General features: G+C 42.5%; 1 protein-coding gene across 3 annotated transcripts in view; it reads left to right on the top strand.

The window, feature by feature from the left end:
• Positions 1-21,163, top strand: part of SHE (Src homology 2 domain containing E) — a 30,677-nt gene that overhangs the window by 5,525 nt on the left and 3,989 nt on the right. For 2 of the 3 annotated variants that reach the window (XM_029230669.1, XM_029230671.1), the window contains exons 3-6: positions 7,016-7,318; positions 9,523-9,679; positions 10,122-10,241; positions 11,658-13,550. In XM_029230669.1, coding sequence (XP_029086502.1) covers positions 7,016-7,318; positions 9,523-9,679; positions 10,122-10,241; positions 11,658-11,844 — 767 coding nt within the window. In that variant the 3' untranslated portion in view covers positions 11,845-13,550. Of the gene's footprint in view, positions 1-7,015; positions 7,319-9,522; positions 9,680-10,121; positions 10,242-11,657; positions 13,551-21,163 lie in introns of those variants that run through there. The other variant, XM_029230672.1, reaches the window with a different exon arrangement.

A 21,163-nucleotide genomic window follows, 5' to 3' on the forward strand; every position in this document is an offset into this window, starting at 1 on the left:
ACTACCCCCTTGTTACAGGGTAGAAAATAAGATCAAAGAGATTCTGACTCTCCTATGTTCATAAGACACTTCAAGAGACAGAGCAGGAATTGGAACCCAGATCTTCCCACTCCAGACTGGGTGGTCTGCTTTCTACACCAAGCTGCCTCAGGACCTGTGAAATGATGTATGAAAAAGTTTAAACTTTACATATAAGCAAGGCACCTTTCCACTCAGACTCACAAGGAAAGTTGTATTTAAAAGTCAAAAGTTGGTATGTAACTTGTTGCTTTTCCCCAAAAAATAAATAAATAAAATTTAAAAATTAAAAAAATAAAAGTCAAAGTGTCCAGTACGAAATAAATGTAATAATAGTAGTAGCTAGCATTTAATATTTGAACATTTATTAAGTTCCAGGCTCTGTTTTAAACAGTTTATCTGAATAAATTTACTTAGTAATACAAAACTAATGTATTCAATTGGAGGATAAATTCAAATTTATTAAAAATTTAAATTACTAACATTTAAGAATTACTAGCTTTTTTTCCTTTGCTCTTTTAAAAAATACTATATTGGTGAATTTAAAAAGCCCTTCATTTAAAATATATATCACAAAGCACCTTCTCTGTGCTTTGTGATATATATTTATGTGCTTTATATATATATAAAATATATATCACAAAGGTATAAGAGAATATACCTCTTATTCTACGCATAGGTTACACAGCTGGACAGAATAACAGGAAGTGGGTTTATCGGAAGCTGGGAATAAAAGATTTGCTGCTGGGTGGGTTTTTTTTTTTTTTTTTAAACCTTTTACTTTTTTCTGTTCAGTTTGCTCCCTGTGGGCTTGGTTGTCAAGTCCAAGCTCAGAAATGTCTCACATTTCTTGAGAAATGTTAGGGATTTTGTTTATTTCAGCAGGAGATAGAGAGGGTTCTGAAGAATATGATCTAACTGTGGAGCACCCAACTTCTGTACTGCCTTTTTGCGTGTGTTGTTTTGTTTTGTTTTGTTTTTTGGCCATGCCACGCAGCTTGTTGGATCTTAGTTCCCCGACCAGGGATTGAACCCAGGCCCTCGGCAGTGAGAGCATGGCATCCTAACCACTGGACCACCAGGGAATTCCCAGTACTGCCTTTTTAATACCTGTGAAGTGGAAGTAACATGCCTGATTTCAACAATATCTTGGATGTATAGAACACTGTTCATGAAGGTATTTTGTAACAACCATCAGATATTTCCTAGGCATTTCTTTACCATGCACCCGGCCCTGTGCTGGGCTCTGGGCATCCAGGCAACAAGATGCACAGGACCCATGTCCTTATGGACCTCACAACCCAAGGGGCAAACAGACCTAACAGAGCGGAAAATATGTCACTTAGCACTTAGCCATGAAGAGGAGAATAAGAATCACCGTCTGCCTCAGGGAACAGAGGAAGGAACAGAAATTGAGGCATTTATTACTTTCCTATGGCCAAGGCTTAGGGGACCCAGGCTCCCTGGATTCCCCCCTGCCCAAAACTTTGCTCTTAACTTTTAAAAGCTAAGGATTTATAAATTTATGAATAAATGCTCACTTAGATTTCTCCAAAGGATTGTTAATAAAGATATGACAATCAGTACAAGGCAATATTAGTTTAAACCTGTTGTTGTTCTGTTAGATTTGCAGGAACGTTTTAGCTAAATAATTAGCAGAAACATTCTACTTAATTTAGCATGATAAGTTTTCGCCACCAGATTAAAACGTTAGCATTGGGAGGATCTTTAGAAGTTCCCTAAGATGAGCCAGCATTCAGCATGATAATTCCTTCTGCAGCTGATATCAGACAAGTCGAGCGTCTACTAGGTGCCAAGTTGCCAGATTACCCCACTAAATCCTACCACCCTGTGTAGTGGGTGTTAGAAGGCTCTGTTTTACAGAGAGGGCTCTGTTTTACAGATGAGGAAACCAAGGTTCAGAAAGATTCAATCACTTGTCCAAGTTATGCAGCTGGAGAGTGGGGATACCAGGTCATCCAACACCCTTTGGTTTTAGTTACCGAGCTCCAGTCACAGATTGTTTTTAAATTTTTATTGTTGCCTCCAAATGGTTTTATTGGTTGGTGTAGATAGTCAAATCTAAAGGAGAACCTCATTTTTTCAGTCTCCATTTAAAAAATTATCCATTATAGAAAAAATATAAATAGAAGACTTTTTGATTTATTTACTTTGTCTATATTTTGCTTGTTAAACTTAAGTTTCAGGACTTCTGAATTACATCTGCTTTTGTTTAGATATTTAGATTTGTTCGACAGGAAAATATTAATTTTAAATCAAAATTTAAACATTGGTAAAAGATCCCTATTGCTGATTCTAAGAGAAACATAGAGCCTTATGAGACTCTAAGTTTGATGTTTTGAATACATGGAATGGATTAAGGGAAAATGTACATTACAGAAATTGTAACTAGCATTCTACATGAAATCTTTGAGGCATAAAGTAAGATATGATAGAGGAGGCATGGGCTCTGGAGCTAGTAGTGAATGGCTCCCCTGCTGACGACTACACAGCCTCAGTTTTTTCACCTGTGAAAATGGGCTAACACATCTCTTGCTGCATTATGATGAGGCTCCACTGAGCTGCAGGTGTAACACGCCTAGTACATGCATATGTGAAAAATATCACAATTATTTAGACACTCTGGAGAGAATTCCATTTTCAAAGAGAATTCTGAACAAGTATAGGGGAATATTAATTGCTAACTAGAATTAATTTAGCAAAAGAAAGTCTTAGTCTTCTGCTGATGTTTTTAAATATAGATGGCATACTTATGTACAGTGAGAGTTGGGAATTGAGAAGGGAAAATTTTCAGCCAATATTATGTTTCACGGCAACCAGTTGCAGATATGAACTGGTGCAGGTCAGGCCTCAGTTCAGCCCTTGGTGAGATGGGTGTTTATCTGCAGCCCGTTGGCTGTATTCTGTTGTCTGCCGTGGTAAATGGCCTCTATCGGCAGAGCCAGGGCGTAGCTTCCTCTAGCCATTTCCTCCTTCTCAGGCTCGTTTCCTCTCGGAGCCAGCTCTGCACGTCAGGGGCTATTCTCCCTGCAGGAAGGGTCGGCTTGCAGCCCCCGCAATTGTTTCTGTTTCTATGGCGCCTCAGGTTGGGGGCAGCCAGGTGCTGGAAGGGACTGGAAGGTTACTCCCCTTGAAGGGGCAGATAGGCCCTGCGCTCAAGCCCTATTTTTCCCCGTAATTAAACATTGTTTAAAAAGATGATCATACTCTGCAGATTTTGCCCAATCCCAGGATCATCCTGGGAAGGAACATTCTGAGCTGTATACTTTCCAGTGTTTTTCCCAGAGCTCTAAGTGTGCAGTGACTATCTAAAATAAAAGGAATACTGAATTCCCTGGCGGTCCAGTGGTTAGGGCTCCACGCTCTCACTGCAGAGGGCCTGGGTTCGATTCCTGGTCCGGGAACCTAAAATCCCACAAGACACGTGGTGTGGCCAAAAAAAAAGAAAAGAAACAGTCATATATTTGGGACTTCCCTGGTGGTCCAGTGGTTAAGAATCTGCACTTCCACTGCAGGGGGCACGGGTTCAATCCCTGGTTGGGGAGCGAAGATCCCATATGCCACGCAGTGCAGCCAAAAAAAAAATTAATAAAATGAAATAGAAGGAATACAAGTGCTGCCTCATTTCAAAAGTAAAAACCCAAATACATGTGTAATAAGAACTCAAGATTCTAATCACTGTACATCATTTTAACACAAACTCATTGAAATTTCCTGTGAGCAGGACTCCTTCTATCTTAAGGTTGGAGTCAAGCCTTTTTCTATTTTGTTCGACTGGGACAGAATTGAAGCAGGGACCTTAGGAAAGGTTTCCCCAGCCTGTGCCAGTCTGAGGGTAAACTTAGGTTTTGATCAGAAACTTTAAAATTCTAAATTAGTCCTTTGAACTCCTTTGTGTTTTCTCTTTCCTCTTTCCTAGTTCTGTAGAAAAGTTCTTTTTCATAAATTCCAGGCTTATCTTAATTGAACCAAGAGCAGAGTGAGTTTTTTGTTTCTTGTTTTCCATAACTCCATCTAGAATAAGCCATGAAGAAAAAAGACTGTCGATTGAAAGTCAAGAGGCTTGAACCAGAGATGCAGGAGACCTCAAATAACCCCAGGCACCTTCCTGGCCTGGGGATGGGGAATAGTCCTTCTAACTCTCACATTCGGATGTGGAAGTTTTTGATAGTAGGAGGACCCTTTTCCTTGGGCTGGGGCTAGCAATGATAAGATTAGCTCTGGAGGGCAGGAGGAACTGGGATGGGGACTGTGGGGACCCAGGTGTTGTGGGAGTGCTTCTCAGGCTTAGCTTCTTATTAGAATCACCTGGGGGAGCTTTTGCAACTCTGACTCCCAGGCTCTACCCCAGCTCAATTGAGTCAGGACCTGTGGTGATGGGACCCAGCCATGTGTATTTGTTAAAGCTCTCCCAGGTGATTCTAATGCATTAGAACTGCAGTTTTATAGGATTGGAGCCAGCTGCAGTAAGGGGCCCTATCCAGCAGAATTAGAACCTCATCCTACTAATAAATTCTGCCCCTTTGAATTTAGTGTCCTGATTTTAATAACTTTTCCCTAGAATGTATCCTTTCCTTGTTATAGAAGTCTTAAGGAGTCAGTGATTCTTCTCTATAGAGTGTCACCCTGCCCATTTTCAGTTACCTGTAGAAAGTCTCACTTTCCTTCATTTCTGTGGCACTGTAAGTCTCCTGACCCTCTTCATCCTTACCTGACCATTCCTTCTCAGTCTTCTTTGGTGGCACCTCTTCTTCCATCCACCCTTAACTGAAGAAGTCCCAGATTTTGCCTTTGATCCTCTTTCCTTTTCAATCAGCCTCCTTTTCTCTGGTGATGGCTTTCATTCTCACAATACCAACAATGATCCATTTGTGAGTAACTCCTTGACATGTACCTCTGACCTTCATCTCTCTGCCGAGCTCCAGGTCCATACTGTCACCTGCCTGGAGAAGTTCTAGAGCTCCTTCCCCTCCCTCTCTCCTCCCATCCATCCATCCAACCATTATTTAGCACAACTGTTTCCTACAAAGTCAAACAAGACATGGGGGTCCCTGGCCTGGCAGTCTCCACCAAATTGGAAATACAGACACATCAACAAATAAACCCATACACTGAGAGAGATGCAAGGTGAGAGTGGGTTGGCAAAGCGGTGGCACCTGGGGGACATGGGGCACTGGAGGAGAAGGTAGGCAGGAAAGAGGAGGAATTGCTAGGCTAGACTCCTAAGGATTGGCAGATCACCAGAACACTGGTGGGTATAAGACAGTGCAGTGTGCAGAGAACTTCAGAAGTTCTGTTTGGTTGGAACAAAGAATTGGATTTTAAGGGGTTCAGGGATAGGGTGGTATTGAGAGAAGAAATTGGAGAGGGAGGCAGTGATGTGACCACAGAAGGTGTCCCATGCCATGCTGAGCAGTTTGCACTTTGTAAGTGGACATTTGAGAACTTATTGGGTGTTAAGTGATGAGGTGAGGTGTTTGTGTTAGAAAAGTCCTCCTTCACTGTGACCGGGTGGACAGATTGAAGGCTTCCTCATGGGCATTTAGAGGAACCACAGCATGATACTTCTGTTGGCCTATATCACCAGCTCTGGTTGTCAGAGACTCTAGTCATCGCTGACTCTACCTGCCAAGGCCTCTGGGCCCCAAGCTGGTCAGTCCCCAGACGCTGCTGCTTCCTTCCCACTGTGGCTGGCTGGCTGGTTAGCTGGTGGTTGGTTGATTTGCATCCGGTTTTTTGCATCCATTTCTGTGCCTCCGTTCAGACCATACCTTTATTCTGTCCTGTACACTGTGTTGGAGTTATCTTCCAGCAAATCACAAATATAATTATTATTACCTGTTTAAAAACTAGCAATCGTTCTCCACAATATAAACTTTTTAATTCTGGCTTTTAAAACTTCTGCACTTTGGTGCCTGTCCTGCCTACTTTTCCAGCTTCTTCTCCCGCTACCCCTCTCCTCTCTTGGCCTCTGTCCTTTGAACTTCTCTCTCGATTCCCCCTGATGGGAACAAGCCCTTTCTGGTTCCCACCTCCATATCTTCACTCATGCAGCTTCCTCCACTGGAAATGACCTTCTCTATCAAAGTCAATGCATCTTCCATTTCTCTTCCACTTGGAGTCAGTCCAAGTGTGGTGGCTAAGAGTATGGCTTCTAGAGCCCAACTTCCTGCTTTTGAATCCAGGCTTTGCACTTGCTGGTTTGGGCAATTTCCTTAAACTCTTTGTGCTTCAGTTTTCTCTTCTGTTATATAGGGAACTAATAGAACCTATCTCATAGGGCGGTTGTGAAAATTACAATGCACGTAGAAAAATGCAATGCATAGCACACTATGGCCAAATGTCAGCTCTTGAGATATTATTTTTGTTGTTTTTCCCCCAACTCCTCTTTTACTTTTATTTATTCTGTCGTTGTTAGCCTGTTAAGTATTATTTGTGAACATGTCACTACGTCGAAACCGCCTAGAAGTCAAGAACGCTGTCTGACGCACATAAATATCTTACCTCAGTGTATGTGGTGGCCCAGTGCTTGAATATAGTAAACACTCAATTTTTATTAACATACTTTGATCACAGCTTCCTAACAAGATGTAAACGCTTTGAAGGTGAACCACACTCATGAGGAGACAGGGGGACGGGGAGTTGTGGAGCAGGTTGCCTTGAGGCCACTTCTCCAAACTGCATGCGCGCGGCCCCAGAGGCAGGCCTGTCTTCGGTTGTGATCCCCTAATCGTTGGACTCAATCCTATTATCTGGCTTGATCCTATTATCTGGCTCAGGCAACTGGCGGGAAGAAGTTGTAGGGCCCTTCCCCCAGCTGGGCAGCCATCAGCCCAGTAAGGAACAATCCAGGCGTTCTAGGCCACCTTCAACCAGACAGACCTGTCGGTTGGGGGTGCAGTGGTAACTGGGTTCATCACCGGGCTTCCATGACACCTTTTCTTCAAAAGTATTGTGAACGGTGTGTGTTTTTCAGAAATCAGACGACGAGGTTCCAAAGACCCTCTGGTGAAGGCTCTTCAGCTGTTCGACAGCCCCTGTGAGCCAGGGGAGAACGGCACGAAGCCCGAGGCGCTGGCCAAGAGACGGAGCTCCAAGGAGCTGCTGGGAAAGCCGCCGCAGCTGTACGACACGCCCTACGAGCCGGCGGCTGAAGGCGGCCCGCGCGCCGAGGGGCCGGAGCGGAAGGCGCGGCTACCCCAGGACGACGAGAGGCCCGCGGCCGAGTACGAGCAGCCCTGGGAGTGGAAGAAGGAGCAGATCGTGCGGGCGCTGTCGGGTGAGGGCTGGGTCCGCGCCCCCCGCTCCCTCCTGCTTTCTGCTTCCCTGATGGAAAACCCCGCCAGCCGCAGCCGGGGCTTTGCAGCCAAGGCTCTTTTCTTTATGTTCCTCAACTGCAAGCCTCTTTTCCCAAGAAATCTGATGATATGGGGAAACGAGAATTTGGCTGTGGTTGGAAGACCAGGACTGAAGACGAGCCCTTAATGTTGCATGTATCCTGTATCCTTCTGGGTATCTTTATTTTCCTTTATCTTGGCAGTATGCAACTATTTTGGAAATGCCTTAAGTCACTATTGAAAGACCTTATCTAATCACCACCAAAGCTATCAAATGAGAGCAGCTTTTTCTAACTCTTACTTTGTGCTACTCTTCAAACCTGTTAAAATCCCTGTTTATAAGATGCCAGTAGTGGATCAAATGGATTAGAGGAGAGGTGGTTGGAAAGCTGGAGGAAGCTAGGTTTTTTTTTCCTGTCAAAAATCCTCCTAAAGGAATCAATTCTTCAAGTATGAACTTTTTTTAATAACTTAAGAGGAAGTTGATAAGTAGATTGTCAATAGTTATTAAAGGTAATTCTCCCTCCTGCTTCTCCCTGGCCACCGAATTTCTTTTGCCTTTAATTTTAAAAGTTAGGGATATCTTTTCCCTCTAACAGTAAAGCTATGTTTTTGATTAAAAGTATAGTCAGTGTAAGATCCGCAAGCCACACAGCCAAACAAACAAAAAGTATAGTCAATGTAAAGGGTGAATAGAAAAGGTAGTTTGTTTGATAGCAAACATTTGAGTCAGGTTTTCTGTTTGTGTGCTTTAATTTTTTTATATAATTTTATTGAAGTATAGTTGATTTACAATGTTGTGTTAATTTCTGCTGTACAGCAAAGTGATTCAGTTATACATATATATATTCTTTTTCATATTCTTTTCCATTATGGTTTATCACAGGATATTGAATATAGTTCCCTGTGCTATACAGTAAGACCTTGTTGTTTATCCTATATATAATAGTTTGTATCTGCTAATCCCAAACTCCCAATCCTTCCCTCCCCCACCCCCAAATCAGTTTTTGTCTTATTTTAGAATTGTTTTCCACAAACCTCTGCTGGGCACCTGCTACAGTGCTAGATGCTGCTCATTTTATCTCTTTATCTTCTATCCAGCCTAGATGTCATAGCATCTTTAAGGCACTATTAGTAGTTTCTTTCGGAGTTGATTTTTCTCTTTATTATTTCATAGTGAAAACTTCATTTGGTGTCAAAGAATGATATGCACTCTTGCAGGGAGTGATTACCTGTAACTCTGTTTAGTCTTTTATTCTAAATATACCAAAACGAAGAGTTTTTTATAAGTGCATGCTGAAGGGACTTCCCTGGTGGTCCAGAGGTTAAGACTTCCCTTCCAATGCAGGGGGTACGGGTTCGATCCCTGGTCGGGGAGCTAAGCTCCTACATGCCTCATGGCCAAGAAGAAACAAAACATAAAACAGAAGCAATATTGTAAAAAATTCAATAAAGACTTTAAAAATGGTCCGCATTGAAAAAATCTTTAAAAAAAAAACATGCTGAAATATACTAAAGTGGTTTCCTCTCATATTCTAAAACTGTTCTACATTAATAAATATCTTGCAGAAAAAGTGGCTGCATGTGGATGCTAACAGTATGATCAGATATCAAAGACAGCAGGAGCTCAGCTATCCCAGGGCCTTTTGCAGTATTTTTTTAAATTAATTTATTTTATTTATTTATTTTTGGTTGCATTGGGTCTCCGTTGCTGCACGCGGGCTTCCTCTAGTTGTGGTGAGCTGGGGCTACTCTTCATGGCAGTGCGCGGGTTTCTCATTGCGATGACTTCTCTTGTTGTGGAGCACGGGCTCTAGGAGTGTGGACTCCAGTAGTTGTGGCACGAGGGCTCAGTAGTTGTGGCTCGCAGGCTCTAGAGCGCAGGCTAAGTAGTTGTGGCGCACGGGCTTAGTTGCTCCACGGCATGTGGGATCTTCCCGGACCAGAGCTCCAACCTGTGTCCCCTGCATCGGCAGGCGGATTCTTAACCACTGCATCACCAGGGAAGTCCCTTGCAATGTATTTTAGCTCAAATTAAAGAGGGGGAAAAGCTTCTTTCCTAAGATAAGGCAGACAAGGTCTTTTCTTTGAAGTTTACATGGGTCACCTCAGTGGCCTCTGATGTTAAATGGAGCCTTCCTTCCAGTTCAGTTTGAAGGCTCTGAGCGACCTTCCGTCAAGGAGGAGACAGTGAGGCAACACCACCGACAGAAGAGTTGGACCCAGAAGATCTTGAAGCCAACCCTCTCTGACCACAGTGAGGGGGAAAGAGTGGACCCAGCCCTGCCACTGGAGAAGCAGCCGTGAGTCTCCTCCACAGATACGTGTAACACACAATGACCGGGAACTTGGTCGGGGCACACTGGACCATTTTACATGATTCTTTTTGGTGCTGAATACTTGTCTGGGTGGGACTTGTTAGTGAAAACCCATTTTCAAAGCCCAGTGCATTTGTGCAGAGTAGAGAATGCACTGCATCCCCAGAACCTGATCTCAAATTCCATTCCTCCGCATAGAGTGAAAACTTTTAAAATGACACTAGCCCTGTTAACTCCCTCTTAGGTGATTGATAGGTTTTGTGATCCAGGATACATCTCATTTTGTCTATTTTGAATGGGAAGCAGGATCTAGTCCAGCTCTTGAGCTTTCACTAGAAGTTCATTTCAAATAATGCTCTATGGAATGATGCCCTGTCTGGACTGGCGTCTTGATGCTCGTGGTTTCTCCCCCTGCCCCATTTTTCAGTTGGTACCATGGTGCCATCACCCGTGCTGAGGCTGAGAGTCGACTACAACCCTGCAAAGAAGCTGGGTACCTGGTTCGAAACAGCGAGTCAGGGACCAGTAGGTACTCCATTGCACTAAAGTGAGTATCGTAGCCTCCCTGTCCGGATGCAGGAGAGGAGACTTTCCTATCATGGGTAGATGACCAGGCCAAAAAAGCTATACTTTGAAGGTGGTTCACAGGGGTATGTTCTGTCAGAAAATAAGATGCATTTGCTTGGACAACAGAGTAAGACATGCTCTGATTAGAATGCAAAATTGGGGGAATTCCCTGGCGGTCCAGTGGTTAGGGCTCAGCACTTTCACTGACGTGTGGCCCCAGGTTCAATCCCTGGTTGGGGAACTAAGTTCCTGCAAGCCGCATGGCATGGCCAAAAGCGAAAAAAGAATACCGAATTGGTATTGGGTAAATGTCCCAATACCTCTTATGATAAAGAGAGTCCCATTTTATTACTGTTGTACATTGATCACTTTCTGCCTTACATTACGTGATCTAAAGTAGGTCCTCTCAGCAGAGAAATAATTCTTGATAAAAAAAATAATTTCTAACAGGATAGTTCAGTGGTTCTTTTATTCCCTAGTGTTTGGGACTTTAATAAATCCGATCCCTTGATTGTCAAAATGCCAGCTGCAATTTTGGTACTAGTTTCTTTTGATGAAAAAGGAAACACTGCCTGCAATGACTCCCCTGCCCAGTTGTACACAGAACATTCATTTTGGCCTGGTAGGCCTGGTGGAGCTGGTGTCATGGAAATTCTCCTTGCTCTTGCGAGTTCAGTGGTGCTATATTGGAGGATCATTGTCAGGAGCCCTAACAGCATTTCCTTCCTGAGGAAGCTGAGCCCCTGCAGCTGAAACAATCAGACTGGAGGGGATAAGAGGTTGTCGGGGGGAGCAGCATGGCTCAGAAAACGGGATAGGCCACCAGATACACAATACCAGGAATAGCTTTGCTGTGTTCCTGAGACTGGTGCTCGTGGATTAGATCTTTGAGCCTTCGGTGCCAGCTGTCATTATACACAACCAGGAACAGTCTTTCCAGATTGGGTTGGCCGTGGGGGGAGGAAGGAAACAGTTTTATTATTATTATTATTCTTAATGTGTTCTTTGGGGAGGAAACCTTACACATGTCCTTTTAGCCATGACAAAGAGGGTGATTTTAAACCTCACCATCGTGGTCTCATACTTGGGTTTAAGCACTAGTTTGGCAATTTGGGGGCCAGGAGGGACTGGACATTTTTTTTCTTTTCGGTCCAGGGCCTGATGACTTGTGTGTATTAAGGATAAACAACCCAAGGGATGCTACACGTTTAGCTGAGGGCTGTGAAGCTTCTGAGAGCTTCACTGGAGTGCTGAATGCATTTCTGTTTGAATATCACAATTCCAGGAGTGGATGGGAACCTGTTCGCCTGTGAATCTGGCTGAGATTGTTTTCAGTGGGGAGGGATCCCTCTGCTCACTCATTCATGTCTTCTCCTCAATTTTGGTTTTGTTCCAGGACTAGTCAAGGATGTGTCCACATCATAGTGGCCCAGACCAAAGACAACAAGTATACCCTGAATCAGACGAGTGCTGTCTTTGACAGCATCCCGGAAGTGGTACACTATTATTCCAATGAGAAGCTGCCTTTCAAGGGGGCAGAACATATGACCTTGCTCTACCCTGTGCACAGCAAGCTGCACTAAGGTTCAGCCACCAAAAGCCCCAGCGGGGCCTCTCACACCTAGGAGGGCATCAGCACCCAACCAGTATCTCAGGGGACAAGGCTGGACTGCACCATAATATTTTGGAGGAAGCGGGACGCTTCATTTAGGAGTCAAAAAGTCTTCGGCCTTGAATCCATTCCATGACACTTGGTTACTGACCTGTCCCTTTTCTCCTTGCTAAGTAGTTCTACAATGAGAAACCATAATTTACCAGTTGCCTCCAGTCCTGGAGTAGGGTGCTCTATTTGGGGCGTGACCCTCAGGAAAGGTAAGTCAGGAGTCCAGAAATATTAGGATTCTCCAAAAATGTGCTAGTTGTTCCGTGGAATACCTGGTCTCCAAACAAACCAACAAAAATGCACTTGGCTTTTACATAAGACAACAAAAAATGATCATGTGGACCCAAAGAGCATGTAATATAGGACCCCTTCTTGGGGGAAAAGCACGAACAGTGGAAAATAAGTAAATAGTGGGCACTTTGGAGAAAGCTATATTTCTCTCTTGAGGGTCCTAGTTCAGCTCCAGAGTCCATAAAAATTCACAACTGTAGGGTCTGGCAAAAGGATTATTAAGAAAGTTTGTGTTTTCTCAATTTCTGTGGACTTTTTCAGCAAATCAGTAATATAAGCATAAATAAGAAGGAAGATGCCTCTGATTTAAGAATCACCAATATAATTAAGCATTGGCAGCATTACCATTATTCTGAATTACAGAATAAAATACACAACGAGGATTTCATTTCTGATTTTTAACAAATCTGAAAATTTACAAAGCTCAACAGCTGTTTTCTTATTGAATAATTATACAGAACTTCTGATATATTTTGTTTCACCTTTGCTCATTTTAGTTATTGGAGCCATTTTTAATTTTTATCCCTAAAATTGGATTTGCTTTGTATTTTAGAGTAACTTAAAAATATATATATATAGGGAGTTCCCTGGCGGTCCAGTGGTTAGAACTCCACATCTCACTGCCCAGGGCCCGGGGTTCAATCCCTGGTTGGGGAACTAAGATCCCACAAGTCATGCAGCATATATATATATATATATATATATATATATATATATATATACACACACACATAAACTCTAGGATATGACTGTGTGAACTGGGTCTCTAAAACCTGCAAAGTTTCTCTCATGCTGTACAAAGCAGACCGGTTGGCACCGTATAAAAATATTTTAAAAGACTGGCATTTTCTCTATCTACTACTGCTTAAAGATATTAAAATAATATTCATAGTACCATTATGATTTATTGTGAACTTGTATCGCCAATGTACTTACTGTGAAAAAAAAAACTGTGGGAATGGCATACTGTGAGAAGGCTACAGTGAGTGGCTCTATAATTACAACTGAGCAGATGTTTCTGTATTCTGGGGTTTGTAATTTGGTTCTTGAAACTGGTCCAGATGCAAATGTGCTGACTGTCATCAATGAAAAATTAACTTTTGTAACTAATGTTAAATACACAAAAGAAATGTTGATTCGGTTAATTTTTAGGAAAACATATCCTTCTAGTTATTAGTTATCATTTTACTATTATGATTTAGAGATTAGTAAATATTCGCTTCTTTATTCAGTTAAGATTGTAGCCAAAGAGTCGTGTGATCTTTGTTTTTAAAACTTTGAAAAGAACTTTTCCTCACTGGATGTCAAAGGTTTTATTAATCAAGAATGTTCTGTTTTTTAAGTACTGATAGAATTTTTTAATGTATTGGTTTACGTACTATATCTTTAGTACGAGATTTTTTTTTTAATTTTTAGCATTTGTAGTTCCACTTCCATAAAACAGATATTTATTATCTTCCATATACAAATAATTCATTCTGTTAAACTTATTTTCAGTTCAACATTCTAGAAATGAAACCTTATTTTTTACTTAAATGTATTCTACAAAGGAAATACAGCAGTCACCCTAATTTTAATAAATGCTGAAAGCTTTGTAAACTTTTTCTTTGTGCACTAAATGATTTTTGGCCCATACCCAGCAACTGTGATGAATGTAATAATGAAATAACATTTTGAAAGCAGACCCGATACATTAAGTATTTATTGAGCTTCTATCATAGGCTCAGTATTGTGCTTTCTCTATATTGTTTTTCTGTGACAGTCATGCTGTTTTCTTTATATAATTAAAAGTGGAGATGTGGAGTTTATATATGGTCCAGTTCCTTCGCAATTGTACAGGAGGTTATAAGAAGAAGAAATATAGTAAATTCGTAGAAGGGGGGTAAGCTACTATTTTCTTAAGGTTGTGACACAAGCTGACAAAAGCCAGGGAATTCACAGCTGGGTGGTGGCACAAAGTACCATATGTTCTAAAAACAATTAGGCCCAGCAGGGTTTCCCTAATGGCTTCCTTGTTAAGCCTCCAGGGCCAGCTGATCTGAAGCCCTCTTGACATGTCTCCTCTCTGAGCTCTGAATGCTTGTGCTTTTTGTCATTTTGTCTTGATTCAAGTATTTTCCTGTAGTCGTAATTCTTTTGAATTCATTCAGTCTCCCAGAATATTTTCTGATTCTTTCTGGAGAGAATAATGTCTTCTAGCAAATTTGTACTCATTTGCCTTGAATTTTAGCATCCATGGAGCTTCCTACAACTGTTCCTTCCCCTTTATCACACCTCCTTTTAAAAAAATGCTCTGTTCCAGGTTATGAGTTTATTTCATTGGCTCATTTCAGGCCTATAAGAACAGAGGGTAAAGGGACATTTCTATTTATTTTGCTACCATAGCTGTTTCTATCAGGATGGATTTCAACCACTGGAGTTGGTGTATTTAAATAAGTAGGAATAAAATAATGGAGAAATGGTAATATATGTACAGAAAGGTAAATGTTGATATGCCTATTCTGTTCTGAGGATGGAAGTGTCCTTTTTAGTTATCCAAAGTATTTTCTTAAGAATCATATATAAAAAGAGCCTTTATTCTTATCTGTTCAAAGTCTCCATGCTTGGCGGAATTGTTACTCATTTATTGGCCTCTGCCAGAGGACGGGGAGGTGGGCAGATAATGCATAGGGACAGCCAGAAGATTTTGAGATAGGTAGGAAAATAATCCTAATTTATTAATTGGGTCATTTGACTATGCATTAGTCTGTTAACGGCCACTGTTAGTGAATAAATCTTAATACTCAATTCAGAAGAACAACTGAGCATTTGAGACATTCTTCAAGTTGCTTTTTAAATGAGAGTAGCATTTCTATTCTATTAAAATGTCCTTTTTTAGTCAAAGGTTAATGGCTCATTTTTCCTTCAGTCTAGGGGTATATTTCATTTCCCTTCTCTCCTCATCCTTTTAATATTTAGCAGAATTTATTTGATACCTTTCTCACACGTCTCATTCATTCGTTGTCTCTTTCTTATTTTCTGTAACTAGCACTATTTTGGCCTTATGATCTCTTTAGAATCACTCTTCTATATTGTTGTCTCCAATTTTTGTACCCCCATTAACTTGGACTTAGAGAAACTTGGCCTGCGGTGAACCTTAATTTATTCTCCTTAATTTCTGACCCTATAGAAAGAAAACGGTGGTGTGTTACTGCCATCTAATGGAGAGAAAGAAAACTGCAGTGGGAAAACAAAGCGCATTTAGGGCAGAGTTTTCTGAAAGATTTTTGATACAGTCCTTAGCAAGAAAATGATGACACAGCAGTTGCCATCTTGAAATCTGCCCTTTCCTGCGGAAAGGGTGATTTGCAACCTAATACAACCATCGTCACGAGGCCTCTGGACTATGGCTGGATCATGTCGTTTAGAATCTGAAATTTTAATGAATATGCTGGCAACAGATCATTGAGACAGGCATCTCATTTTGTCAAGTTCTTACCCATTCAGTTATTTTGTCAGGGGGACTTAACATTTTAAGTATCAACTAATACATAGTTTTAACTTTTGAAAATATTTGAAGATTGTATGTAATACTGGTGCCTATCGGTAGTGCTTTAGTAATTTATATCAGAAAGATTTTATAAAAATTTCTGGATGTATTGCAGTAGCCAATATAAGCTGCATGCCCTCCTGAAGATTGGTTTACTCTGAAATGTAACTTTAAATAAACATTATTCCAGGAAAACCAGTGTTTCTGCTTGAGTCAATTAGTTTTGAGAATCACCTCCCTTCATAAAAAACACTTTTCTGCTATAGCAGAGAGGGTCAAAAGTTTCATTTGCAATCACCGTTGATGAAATGTGTAAACAAACCACAATTGAACATAACCAGCAGACGTGACCTTAATTTTTTTTCTGAGTTCACCTTTAGAGCCCTCCTATTATGTTTTCCTTCCCAAATAAAACAGGACCACACTGAAGCTCTCCTCTTCCTTTCCTCGGCCATCTTCTTCCAGAGTAGGCGGTTGTTACATTTGTCCTTGTCCCTGACTAGGCATCAGAGTTGTGGCTTTGCTTTTGTTTTTACCCTTGTTTGTTATTTATACAGATGCCCCCAGCCCATCCATAGGATGTGATGCTGCAATCTGTGATGAATCTAAGTTTTTTAAACTTCTACCAGGTGATTTTGATACCCAGCCAGGGCTGAGAACCACCACTGGAAGCAACTGTTTAGAAACGCACAAATAGATTCATTTGAGTTTCTAGAAGAAGGCTATAGTGTTGAGTCTTTCACTATCAAAGTCTTAATTTCCATTGAACATTTATATAAACTGCCACCCAGTGGTACAAGTGCTTATTGTTTTTTCCCATCTGTGTTAACCGAAAAGGAAGTTTGCATTGAGAAATATTCACCTCCCCAACATCACCAGAGCAATTGAGTAATTACTTTCAGAATTCAGGTTGAACACATTTACAAGAGCCCAGGGTTTGCTGAGTATTGGATTTTGACCCTGTGAAAGGCCAAGATGTAAGTAATGAGAATAGACTCTTGGCTATGCTCCAGGTGTGCTCCTAAACAAATGCTTTTCATGCTACATTATCTTGCTTTAATCCTCCACAACTCAGTGAACCAGGTAGCCTCATTTTTCAGATAAAGACACTGGGTCAGTCACATAGTAAGTAGTAGCCCAGATTGCAGCCCAGGTCTAATTCTGGAGTGGCTCTTAATTGGTGTACCTAGACAGGCATACCTCGTATTATTGCACTTTAATGCACTTCACAGATACTGCGATTTTTACAAGTTGAAGGTTTATGGCAACCTTGCATCGAGCAAGTCTGTTGGTGTCATTTTTCCAACAACACCCTCTCGCCTCCTGTCTCTGTGTCACATTTTGGTAATTCTCATAGTATTTCAAACTTGTTTATTATTATATTTGTGATGGTGATCTGTGATCAGTAATGTTTGATGTTACTCTTGTAATTGTTTTGGGGCACCATGAACCATGCCCATATTAGATGATGGGCTTAATCAATAAATGTTGTGTGTGTACTAACTGCTCCACTGACTAGCCATTTCCCCCATCCCCTGCTCGGGCATCCCAATTCCCTGAGACACAGCAATATTGAAATTAGGCCTATTGGTAACCCTACAATGACCTCTAAGTGTTCAAGTGAAAGGAAGAGTCTCTCACTTTAAGTCAAAAGCTAGAAATGATTAAGCTTAGTGAGGAAGGCAACGCCTTAAGCCGAGACAGGCCGAAAGCTAGACCTCTTGCGCCAGTTAGCCAAGCTGTGAATGAAAAGGAAAAGGTCTGGAAGGAAATTAAAAGTGCTACTCCAGTGAACACAAGAATGATAAGAAAGCAGAACAGCCTTATTGCTGACATGGAGAAAGTTTGAGTGGTCTGGATAGAAGGTCAAACCAGCCACAACATTCCCATAAGCCAAAGTCTAATCCAGAGCAAGGCCCTAACTCTCTTCAGTTCTTTGAAGGCTGAGAGATGTGAAGAAGCTGCAAAATAAAAGTTTGAAGCTAGCAGAGGTTGGTTCATGAGGTTTAAGGAAAGAAGCCATCTCTGTAACATCAAAGTACAAGGTGAAGCAGCAAGTGCTGAAGTAGAAGCTATAGCAAGTTATCCAGAAGATCCAGCAAAGATCATTAATGAAGGTGGCTACACTAAACAGATTTTCAGTGTAGACAAAACAGCCTTCCACTGGAAGAAGATGCCATCTAGGACTTCCATAGCTAGAGAGGAGAAGTCAATGCCTGGCTTCAGAGCTTCAAAGGACAGGCTGACTCTTGTTAGGGGCTAATGCACCTGGTGACTTGAAGCTGATGCTCATTTACCATTCCAAAAACCCTAGGGCCCTTAAGAATTATGCTAAATCAACTGTGCCTGTGCTCTATCAATGGCCCAACAAAGCCTGGACGACAGCACATCTGTTGACAAAGCCCACTGTTGAGACCTACTGCTCAGGAGAAAAGATTCCTTTCAAAATATTACTGCTCATTGACGATGAACCTGGTCACCCAAGAGCTCTGATGGAGATGTACAACGAGATTAATGTTTTCATGCCTGCTAGCATAACATCCACTCTGCAGCCCATGGATCAAGGAGTAATTTCCACTTTCAAGTCTTAGTCTTTAAGAAATACATTTCATAAGGCTCTAGCTGTTGTAGATAGTGATTCCTCTGATGGATCTGGGCAAAGGAAATTGAAAACCTTCTGGCAAGGATTTGCCATTCTGGTTGCCATTAAGAACATTTGTGGTTCATGGGAAGAGATCAAAATATCAACATTAACAGGTGTTTGGGAGAAGTTGATTGGAACCCTCACGGATGACTTGGAAGGGCTCAAGACTTCAGTGGAGGAAGTAACTGCAGGTGTGGTGGAAATAGCAAGAGAACTAGAATTGGAAGTGGAGCCTGAATATATGACTGAATTGCTATAATCTCATGAAAAAACTTTAATGGATGAGGAGATGCTTCTTATGGATGAGCAGAGAGGTAGATGTTTCTTCTACTCCTGGTGAAGAAACTGTGACAGTTGTTGAAATGACAACAGAGGATTTGGACTATTACATAAACTTAGTTGATAAACCAACAGCAGGGTCTGAGAGGATTGACTCCAGTTTTGAAAGAAGGTCTATTGTGGGTAAAATGCTATCAAACAGCATTGCAGGCTACAGAGATATCATTCATGATAGGAAGAGTCAATGCATGCAGCAAACTTCATTGTTGTCCTATTTTGAGAAATTGCCACCACCATCCCGACCTTCAGTAGCCACCACCTGATCAGTCAGCACCATCAACAGTGAGCCAAGACCCTCCACCAGCAAAGATTATGTACAACTCACTGAAGGCTCAGACACTGGTTAGCACTTTTTAGCAATATAGTACTTTTTAAAGCGTTTTTTAAATTTTTATTTATTTATTTTTGGCTACATTGCATCTTTGTTGCTGCGTGCGGGTTTTTTCTAGTTGCGGTGAGCCGGGGCTACTCTTCGCTGCGGTGGGCAGCCTTCTCATTGCGGTGGCTTCTCTCGTTGCGGAGCACGAGCTCTAGGCACGCAGGCTTCAGTAGTTGCGGCACGTGGGCTCAGTAGTTGCGTCTCGCGGGCTCTAGAGCGCAGGCTCAGTAGTTGTGGCACGTGGGCTCAGTAGTTGTGGCTCGTGGGCTCTAGAGCACAGGCTCAGTAGTTGTGGCATGTGGGCTCAGTGGTTGTGGCGCACGGGCTTAGTTGCTCTGCAGCATGTGGGATCTTCCTGGACCAGGGCTCAAACCCGTGTCCCCTGCATTGGCAGGCGGATTCTTAACCACTGAGCTACCAGGGAAGCCCCGGCAGGTGAATTCTTAACCAGATTCCTTGCCGCCAGGGAAGTCCCGTCTTGCACTTTTTAATAAATAATTTTTCATAAGCAGTACAACCTGGCTGAACTATCCCAAAACAGAGGGATTATAGTTAGTTAGTGAAAAGCTTACTCAAGTTGTAAAAACATACAGGCTCATGAAAAAAATTTTAATATGCATAAAAGAAAAAAGAAGGTGCAAATCTGGTCTTCAAGCAGCTCCCTAATGCTCTTAGGATATCAAAAGATTGCTCACCACAGAGCATGTCCAAGGCAGGCCTCCCCCCCAGCCCCAGGCCCTGCACCAGCAGCCTCCCTGGGCCGCCCCCTCCACCCAGAGCCCTCCTCCTCCGTCTTCACTCTCCCTATCCCTTCCTTCCCCGACTCCCTAGACCAGATTAGTCACTTGCTCCCAGAGAGAGCGTTTGCACCTTAATTGTGTGGCTCAGTGACACTTGGGGGAGGAATTGATTCCTCTTATATCCCTGCATCCGGCGTGGTGGTTGAATGGATCTCATGGCCCAGAGAGAACCACCTCTTAGTGTGGTGATCATTCACCCCTTTCAGAGGAAGTGGACAGAAAAAGATTCCCACGCCATAGAAAAAGCACAGTTAGGGGATTTCAAGGAAGTTCATTAAAGTTTACACCAAGGAAGCAACAGAACACAGAGTTCAGAGGAATAGATAAAGGGCTGATACAGAGAAGGGGAAGTGGTTTGGTTTGGTTTCTGATCAAGGACGATTAAGTGTAAGGAGCTGCTTGCTGCCCCTCCCCTTTGTGGCCCATCTTCTCTGTGGCTGCCTATTATGTGAGCAGCGCCAGGGCCTGGTGGCCTCAGGGACACGCTGAGGCCACCAGCGTGTGGCTCAGACTCCCAGGGTCTCAGCTTCCACACTGACAGGTGTGATAAACCAAATGAGGAATCCAGGTCCATCTCCCCGCAGGCGTGAGTGGGCCAGGCCCCACCCAGCACAGGGTGAGGGCACCTGGCCTGGAAAAGGGGTTGGAAAGATAGGCCCATCTTCATTGTCACCAGGGGCTGAGGGGCCACAAAAAGAGCACTGGCCTTGGAGTCAGGCAGACATAGGTTTGGGGTCTAGGTCAGCCTCTTAACTCAGGTGTCTTAGATCACTATCTTCACCAATATGAGCCTCTGTGACCTCACTTGTAAACAGGTGAAAACACTTTCCTTGCAGTGCCATTATGAGAAAGAATATCCTGTTTGTCAAGCACATGGTGGAGGGTCCATAAACGGTTGTCGTTATCATGAGCTAATTTTTTTTTTTTAAGATGTTGGGGGTAGGAGTTTATTAATTAATTTATTTATTTTTGCTGTGTTGGGTCTTCGTTTCTGTGCGAGGGCTATCTCTAGTTGTGGCAAGCGGGGGCCACTCTTCATCACAGCCTCTCTTGTTGCGGAGCACAGGCTCCAGACGTGCAGGCTCAGTAGTTGTGGCTCACGGGCCTAGTTGCTCTGCGGCATGTGGGATCCTCCCAGACCAGGGCTCGAACCCGTGTCCCCTGCATTAGCAGGCAGATTCTCAACCACTGCGCCACCAGGGAAGCCCTATTAGCTAATTTTAATAGACCACCTTGACCAAAAGGGGATGGTGGCCT

Source organism: Monodon monoceros, unplaced genomic scaffold, assembly GCF_005190385.1.
Source record: "Monodon monoceros isolate NGI ecotype Baffin Bay Population unplaced genomic scaffold, NGI_Narwhal_1 Super_Scaffold_18, whole genome shotgun sequence".
In the NCBI taxonomy this organism is placed as follows: Eukaryota; Metazoa; Chordata; class Mammalia; order Artiodactyla; family Monodontidae; genus Monodon; species Monodon monoceros.